At 38.5% G+C, this 9,345-nt stretch overlaps 1 protein-coding gene and 1 long non-coding RNA gene across 2 annotated transcripts; both read right to left on the bottom strand.

Annotated features, from left to right (window-relative positions):
• Window positions 1-3,459: 3,459 nt before the first annotated feature.
• LOC122000648 (protein TOPLESS-RELATED PROTEIN 2-like) lies at window positions 3,460-4,320 on the bottom strand. The gene is made up of 3 exons (XM_042555049.1): window positions 4,063-4,320; window positions 3,814-3,972; window positions 3,460-3,741 (listed from the first exon to the last, which is right to left on the bottom strand). Exons 1-3 carry the CDS (start codon window positions 4,318-4,320, stop codon window positions 3,460-3,462), a joined length of 699 nt encoding a protein of 232 aa, XP_042410983.1.
• Window positions 4,321-4,498: 178 nt separating this feature from the next.
• Window positions 4,499-4,982, bottom strand: LOC122007358. The gene is made up of 3 exons (XR_006118924.1): window positions 4,904-4,982; window positions 4,743-4,816; window positions 4,499-4,675 (listed from the first exon to the last, which is right to left on the bottom strand). It is a non-coding gene; the product is annotated as an uncharacterized LOC122007358 (long non-coding RNA).
• Window positions 4,983-9,345: the final 4,363 nt, after the last annotated feature.

The following is a 9,345-nucleotide window of genomic DNA, read 5'->3' as shown; positions in this document are numbered from 1 at the left end:
AACAAATTATTATTAATATAAATAATAAATGTTATTTTAAAAAATTAAATATTGTAACAAATAATAGCTTTAGATAGGAATAGAATCGATCATAGTTGAATTAAGGAGTTAGATGTGAGGTAAATAGTCCTTAGCCTAAAACATAAAACATTTTCTTTTGTGAATATTTTTCAAGGTGACACAAAAGAGTTTAGTGCAATGAAAATATTAAAAATGCAAAACAAATGCTAACATAAAAAATTTGACTTGATTGTTGCTTCGTAATCCGCAACCTCTGAAATTATAAAGTTGTGGTTTAGATGGATTTAAAAATTGAGCATTCAATTTAGGTAAAAAAAATTGATTTTTTTTATTTGATTCTATTTGAGGAGTAGGCAATTGGGCTATTCGTCTAGTAAATGTTGGTTGACTAATAGCAATCTATTACTTCCCGATCGAGAGACCAGGAAAGAGTTGCTATTGGGATAGTGTCACGCTCCAGAGGAGTCCTTGCCTAACAAACAAATAACATCTCCCCCCCTTTTGACAACGTATGGATCCTATATATATAGCCATACGGCTGTACAAGTATGATAAGAATAGCCCACACAGATATAAACAATCTGTCACGCCCCGGAGGAGTCCTTATCTGAAGAAATTTCTACAGCACCTCCCCTGTACGGCGGACAATCTGAAACTTCCTACAAATCCACATACCTCAGCCACATGCGGCTGGAATAATAGCAAAAATAAAATACAATCACAGACAATCCACGCAGTTTATATAACAAGTAAACAGAACAATAATACTCTGACTCGAAATCAACCCTACTCAACTACACTCGTAAAGCTCAAATCCAATTTTTCCTACTCCACTACACTCATAAAACACAAATCCAACAAACTCACCTCTTCTGCCGTCCAGGCAGGCATGTAGTAAAACATATCGAATAAAAATCCATCAACAAGGACAATCCATACAATATCCAGGTATCAAACAAAACCAAGTGTAAACATGGGCAAATAAGAAGCAAAACAAAACCAAAAGATCCATAAGTCTTTGGGGTCTTCAGGGGACCAGCAACTAGAACTCTCTCCTGACAGCATCATCCTGAAATATAACAACAATGGAGGCGGGGTGAGTCCAACACTCAGCAGGTACAATTGATATGCAAAATAAGGAAATAACACCTAGCACTAATCATGCGTACAGTCTCCTGATAAAATAAAGGTAAATGCAAACCGAAGTAAAACAGGAGAGAAACTGTACTAACCAGAACCTGGGTATCAGGACAAACAGTCCGAGTGGTATAGAAATCCTGTATGCATGTCAAACATAGGTATCCAAACAATATGCAACATATAAAAATGCAGCAAACACAAACACAAGCAATAAATGTATCATGCATATGATGCCAATGTCATGGTCACCCCTGACGCCAGTCAGCCAACTCACAATAAAAGTGCACTACAACAAAAACTTTCATAGACATCGGTTTTCCACCAGTGTCTATTTCATTTTCGACCGATGTCTATGAAGCTGATGTTAAAAGTCTGCCATTTTAGACATCGGGTTAAAACTGGTGTAGTATCACTTAACGACACCGGTCTTCGAATCGGTTATTAACCGGTGTAGTATCACTTAATGACACCGTTTCATCAACGGTGTAAAACTGATGTAATATTGTATGTTAATAACACCAGTTTTGGCAGCGGTAAATGACCGATGCAATATTAGTTAATAACACCGGTTTTGTAGCGGTGGAAAACCGATGTAATATGTATATTTTTTAACAGCACAAATTTGATTTCCGAAACAATGAAAAACCGACAATAATAAAAAAAATACACAAATATTCACAAATTATACAAATATTCTTCATTCAACAATATCCATAAAATACACAAATATTCAAAAATTATATAAATAATCTTCTTACAACAATATCCATAAAATACCCAAACATTCTTTTTACATCAAAAGTTAGCTAATAGATATCAAAATCAAGGTAGAACATTCTTTTAATAACACATCAAGGTAGAACCGCACTTCAAGTGTAATCTAGCATGCATTCAGCCCACTCGAACCGCACTTCATCAATTTCAACTCTGGAGTACTTGAGATTTGTAAACTGTAAAAACACATAAATAATATATTAGTAAACCAAGACTAAAAATCATAGTTGAAAAAGTAGTAAGAGCACTAGGTAACAAGATGACTAATTGGAATGCTTAAAAAGAAAAACATTCATCATTTATCTCAACCACATCATATAGTGATAGATCTATCATTCCTGGGAACTTAATATAATCCAAACCAAAAATTTTAATCTAACTACATAAATAGCAATTTAATCTTTCAAATTCAATTCATTAGTAGTCGGCCCAAATGACATAACTATTTACCGCTAAGAGTACATGAAAAGTAAATAAATTCACTTTTAGTTTGTAAATAATAAATTCACTTTTATCACTAAGAGTACATGGAAAGTAAATAAATTCCTCAGCAGTAATAAAGATAAGTAACATCAATTCATTTATATGATTTCCAATGAGATATATATATGCACCTTAGATGATAATTTATGTTTCAGAAGTGAAGCAACAGAGCATAAAGCAACAATAGTCAATAACCACACCGCATCGCCAATGTCATTCATGTAAAGATTCATCCGTAGCAAGGACTTAGTTTTCTTAACAAACTCAGCGATGCTAAAGGCGCCTTTGGGACCAATCTCATTGTTGCCAATATCTAGAAGTGTTATTTTTCCTAAACAAGAAGAAATATAGTTTTACATAATTGTTGAGAAGTAGTACAATCAATAAATACTGGAAAGCCAACAGATCTGATGAAGAAATTAAATCTGCAAGAAAGAACTGCATGGATAGAAAATCTAAGTGTGTGTAAGTCTTATTAGCTTGAGATGTATAGATCGAATTGCCTTATTCTCAACTAGTGCTCCAGCAAGACTTGCAAAACCCTATAAAATTTCACATGGAAATAAGGTGTAAGGAGTAAGGACACCAGAAACAAAGTGTAAAAGATCTAGGAATTTCATAAAAAAACATGAAAGATTGCCCAAGAATAAGGTCATACAGAATATTCAATCATATTATTGTTAAGTTCCAGTACACGTAAAGTTTGATTTTCTTTTAGCATATCTGCAATAACCCTTGCACCCTACATAACATATTTAGCATTCAGACTTTACCAGAATCAAGAATCATTTTCTTCCTCAAGAAACAAACAACCGGAACTTGCAACAAGTAAAATTAAACAACCTCATCTCCAATACCTGAACTGTTTAGTTGGAGTTCCTGAATACATCCATTTACCTTCAAAATATCTGAAAGACGCTGCATAGGAAATTTCCACAATCTCAACATCTAATGAAAGAAATAGGAATAATGTAAAGTAAAATAACATGTCCAAAAACTTCTTGGTCAATGAGAAAAATTATTAAGCAAATAGATAATTTCTTACAACTGTTTCTTTCTGACCTTGCCCGATGGATTTCGTTCATCGCACGACCACTGCCAGAGTTTATGCACTGCATTGGAACCAAGTGCTAGTAAACTGCATCCAGAATTGGTGTATATCAATCTCACAACCTTGCTCACTGCTGATGTTGACTCGGGCAAACGCAAAGTTTTATGATGCCCAACATTCACAATCTCAGTTAGCTTCCAGCTTCTGATTCTTTCAGTTTCTTCAGGAATCCTTGGCTTGACATCAGCAGCTCTAGTACTATCCACAACAACCTGCAGATTTTGCTCATGTCATATAAAATTTTGTAAACACAATATTCACTTTGAGTAGTTGCTGAATATTACCTTCACATTGGAATTAGATTGTTTAGAAACACTACGTGAAACCTCAAGCATCCTTAAAACCCGTTGTCCATCAGCATTTGCCAGGATTTTAATTCCATTATCACTAGTCGTAACAGCAAGTAATGAACCATCTTTCTGGAATCTCAGTTGAGGAAATGCCTGGCATGGAGAAATAAGAGTTGCATACAAACTCAAAGTTTGAACTGCAAGAAATATACAAGAAAAGCTAACGTAGATTAAGCTACTAACAGGAAGTCCTCCATTTGCATCAGTAGTAGTCAGTATATCAGTGTTATCCATATCCCAAAACTTAATCTGGAATTCATCCCCTGCAACCAAGAAGCGGTTCCGAGTTGTGTCGAACTGAACAACTCCCAATGAGTGTTTTCTAAAGCCATTGTATGTCTGCTTAATAGTTCCAGTCTCATTCCACTCAACTAAATGTGAATCCCCATCTTTACTTGTTCCACATGAAAAAAGCCTTGTTCCATCTGCACTATATGCCATTGTTGTGCACCAGTGGCCAGGAGCTTCATAGGCAACTCTAGATCTCAAACCCTCATAGCTCCATGCTTTGATTTTACCATTAGTTGAAGTTGAGAAGAAAAACTTCACAGATAGAAATAATGAAACACTAGAAATATATAATTCTTTTTCTGTCCAGTTGAAGCATCCCACACCTATTCATCATGCAACGGAACCTGTTAAGAACATACAATTCTTCTTGTACAATCTTCTGACTGATCAACCACATGGTTTTACTCACTTTAATTGCCTTGTCATCGCCGCAAGTGATGATCGAGAGAGTCTTCTTGGGATAGGAAAAGGCAATGTCATTAACACTGTCTATATGAGCATCAATCTGCAGAACAAGATGTTATCATCATCATCATATATATGGTTGCCAAACACCATAACTATTAACTGACCTCCAAATGTTGTCGTAATTCTTCATTTAGATTAAAAGCATAGATCTGCACTAAATGCTTTGAAAATGCAACACCTATTAGTATCACAAAAGAATAACAAGAATTTTAGTTTGATGAACTTGATCAAAATAATCCAACTTTGTTTTTTTGCTTCGGCATACCAAGAATAGAACCTTCAGGACTCCACAAGCATCTGTTGACAGATACAGTAGCATCATTAGTGAGTGATGCCTACAAGTAGGAAAAACTCCTGCTCTGTCACAAATCCTGTCAAAACAATTTCTATGAGAATAGGCGATGAATATCACTATATTATGAAAGAAGTATCCTTTTAAATACATCATGCAGCACATCCTGTCCGATCCTGATTAAGAATTGAGACTTGTCTACAAAGTAGCAAACAGGAACTAGGCAAACAAATACAACGCACAATGAAAAATAATCAGAAATGAATTGTAAAAGTTAAATAGGAACAAGAAATATATAGTAATTTCCATGAAAGGGGCAAATATAATCAGGATACATGTATATTAGTATTTCTCCTATTCACTTAGCACCAAAATCATTTTCTTGTTTCAAACAGGAGCTGAAATTAACCACAGCCAAACAACTTAATAGACCAAACAAAACATTCATGATGCCATGAAGCAGTAACAATCAAAGGATAACCTAAAGAATGGGAAACAAGGAAACTATTTTACAATTTATTAGTTAAAAAAAGATGCACTGAGTCCATAAATATTTTTTACTAAATTTTTTTAGCATGAATTTTTTGATATAACAATCCTGTACTTATATTATAGAACAATTAATTTGCTTTCATCATCAGTCATATGAATGTCTGAAGCTGCTAAGCATTAATGGAGAATAAACTGGAATTGTGCAAGTACAGAGCTTACTCTTCTCTGTAAAATTCCACGAGTATATACTACTGCCATGACTAGAATTGCCACTCCAGGAAGATAAACCCACCTAGGACGCCTCCCTCCACAACATGTAAGACAAATCGATAGAGTGAGAGATTGAAGGGGTTGCTTCCTTCGGATCCTTATCCTGGCAAAGCCTGACCTCTATTCTCTTCGATTCTCCTCGATTCTCCGTCGTAATCAATCCAAGAATGCAATTTTTCTCCTCTGCTGAGGATGAGAAGCAAACCATCGTCGGAAAGAATCCACAACTAGAAAAAATCTACACTTAACAATCGACAAGAAGAAGTCACAAATCAGAATTACATGGAGGAAACTAGAAAAAACTAGTTTTACATAAGTTTGGTGTCACGTGTACCTGCAAATTATGAAGTTCAATTTCTCCATTGGATGGCCAACTTGAGTATAGTTTATTTGATTCTATTGACAAAGGTAGTTCACTGTCAATGGCCGTGTACTACAGTATTCGCTCAACAGATATCATTAGATTTTCAAGTTGATAGAGATTCCTTATGACCCAAGTTAGTACCTTATTAAGATTAAGTCCATATGTGACAGCAAGGCCAGAAATACCTGAGAGGAAGAGGATGCCAACCCAAAATGGTAGAAATTAATATCACATGTACTTGAATAACATAGAATTGAACTGTCTGCTAGGAAATTACCAGGGTCAATCACCCCTTTTGGCATGGAGATTAGGAAAAGTAAAGAAAAAGCAAACACAACTGACGACAACATATCCAAACGAAGGCAAAGCCATTGCATTGCAACGGCTGTGTGAAACTTTGGTCTAGAAAACTGATCTGATAGGTTGAAATTAGTGTTTATAAATCTTTAATTCTGATAAAAGCTTCTAATAGTAGTTGATCCAGACAGGGATTCCGAGAAATGTTGTATGATTGGAGCTTTGCAAACACCATTCAACCTAGACAGTTCTCGGGCTGTACCTATGTAATAGTTCTTTGACAATAGAAGGGCAAATACATGATCAGCAAGCGAACATTAATGAGAGGAAATAAAAGCATATCAGAGTTATTGAAATTATCATCGTTGTGATTAACCTAAATCTGATGGAAAGAACCCAGGCTTGGTGCCGAAGAATCTGACCGGTTTCTAGTAAATCATAAGCCCGGAGCTCTCGTTCGCCGCACGCGTCACCCTCACCTCCGAGCTATTCATCTCAGCATCGCCATAGAGGGCAAACTCCATGGAGAAGCTCCGAGTTTTCCCTGACCACCCGAAAGAGAAGAAGAGAGCGTTACCTTCTCCAGTCGATGCGCAGTTCCCAGGTGACAAGGGGGCGACAAGAAGAAGGATGATGGCGAGAATGAGAGCGGAAGCGGTCGAGGACGTCGTCATTGGAAAGATCCCTAGGCGAGGTGCAAAATGTGCAGACGACGAAGGAGCAGAAACCCTAAGCAACAGGAAGCATGAGGAAAAGACGGAGAAACCAGAAACCAAAAAGCATGAGGAGAAGAAACCCTAAGAGATGGAACAAATTCGCGAGAGGGCAAAGATGAAAGGGAGAGGAGAAGAGAAGGGGAAAGAGGATATGGATGTGGTCGTTTTCCACAGACCTCACAAGGGAGTCGTGTGTTGATCTTGATCGGAGAGGAAGGGGGCGTCGATCTAGCAAGGGGAAGGACGACACGATATAGGTTTAGGTTTGGAGGGAAGTGTTGTAAATTTTGGCTAAGTATGGGTGGAAAAATTAAATTATTTTATTTATCATAGACACCAGGTTTTAAAAACCGCTGTTAAAATCGATGTCTATTAACGAAAAAAAATGCGCTCATAGACATCGGCTAAAAAACCAATGTCTATGAGTGAAATTCAGCGCTCATAGACATCGGTTTTTGGAAAAACTGGTGTAAAATACTCAAAGACATCGGTTTTTGCTTAAAACTGTTGTTGTTCCACTGATGTCTATGAGGGATTTTGTTGTAGTGGTGGGACCGAGTGGGTAGGGCTGTGACGACCGTGCACTCTGCATCACTACCCCCGATGAGTGACCGAGTGAACGGGATGTTGTTGGAGTACACACATACTCCTACCCCAAATCATAAATGGGGGAGCGCAGTGCTCTCATCTCCCGGTACACTATGACGGGGAGGGATCTCTAACATGCTACACGCTGCGTCACACTACCCATGAGCGGACCAACGGAGCACCGGAAGAGCAAACTGATATGCTACCACGCTGCGTCACGCTATCCATAAGCGTCACAACGGAGCACCGAACAGTGATGATACTGACGATGTGCTTGACAATAATGGAGCAATCCTATCACACAGAATGCAATCATGCGAATGGTGCATGATACTAAGCATGGTAATATACTGAATCAATCTATATACATATATGATGTGCACCATAGCAAATAAATCATATCAAGAGTTCACAGATCAAATAGGGTATCACACCTAGGTCCTGAACATGGTAAAACATGGTTATATCACTACCCCTAAGCATGTGTAATCAGGTAAATAATAACATAAGATGCAAAACAAACAAACAACCAAACATGTAACAGGTATCGGGTAGTGACTAACCGAAACAATTAAGAAACATAATTGTTGTTATTTGTTAAATTCACTACTATGCATATCAAAGACATAAAGTCAAAAGTACCCGCCTCCGATAAAATGGTCCAAATCTGACTCTGAGATACTCGTCTCGCGTCAAAGTCCTGTATCCAACAGATATATGATTATTTAGGTAAATTCCTATAAATAGCTAAATAAATTCTTTAACCCTAAATTAGGGCAAAACCCTAATTTCATATTACCATCATCCTTCCCATAAGAATTAATCTACACATGGACAACTAATCAAGCAATCCATAACCTACCACAAAGATTCATTATCTAAATTCCACTAATTAGGAATCATTACAGTAATATACCAAAATCTACATCTTCATCACTGTTGTAGTTAAAAGGATCCTTAACTGACCTTCTTCTCCGGCGATGACAGCAAACAACAATGGTTGGAGCAAGCTGCTGTCCACCAAACCATATACGCTAAATTAGTAATCCACAGCCAACCAGGTACCCCAAATCAACCATTCCACCTCAACTTACCTAAATCAGTAGTCAGGACTGGTGATTACCTCAAACTTGGCTGCAAAGAAGAAATTTTACAACCGAGGGCCTTCGGTGTCTCGGAAGAGTGAGGGTTCAGCACAGAGAAGGTCGGCGACGATGCTGCTCAACACTAGGCAGTGACTCAACTTCACAGAAAAGAGTAAGAAGAAGGAGATAGCGGCTGGTGCTAAGGCAGAAGTAGGGCAGAGGAAAAAATAGTGCCGTGGCCGTCGGTGCTAGGGCTCAGGAATGCAACACAATGGCTGCCAGAGAGATCGAACCGTGGCCGTCAGCTTCAAGTTAGGGCACAGCGTCGGCAGGGCTCGGCTAGGGCACAGCGTTGGCAGGGCTCGGCTGGCGCTGCTCCGGTCCAGAGAGGGCAGCGGCGTCGGCACTGGAAAGGCAGCCGGCTGTCGGCTGGGGTGGCGGCGGCGCGTCGCTCAGCGAGGAGGAAGAGCACCCGGCGGTGCTGTCGGGTGGAGAAGGCGCAGAGAGGAGAGGGGTTCGGCTCTTGATCAAGCGCCGGTGAGGAAGAAACCGCCGGGGCCGGCGGTTAGGGCAAACCGACGGGCTCGGGTGCGCGCAGAGGAG

The sequence above is a fragment of the Zingiber officinale genome, chromosome 1A, assembly GCF_018446385.1.
Source record: "Zingiber officinale cultivar Zhangliang chromosome 1A, Zo_v1.1, whole genome shotgun sequence".
Classification (NCBI taxonomy): domain Eukaryota; kingdom Viridiplantae; phylum Streptophyta; class Magnoliopsida; order Zingiberales; family Zingiberaceae; genus Zingiber; species Zingiber officinale.
The sequence above is the reverse complement of the archived record's forward strand: the minus strand, read 5'-3'. Positions and strand labels throughout refer to the sequence as shown.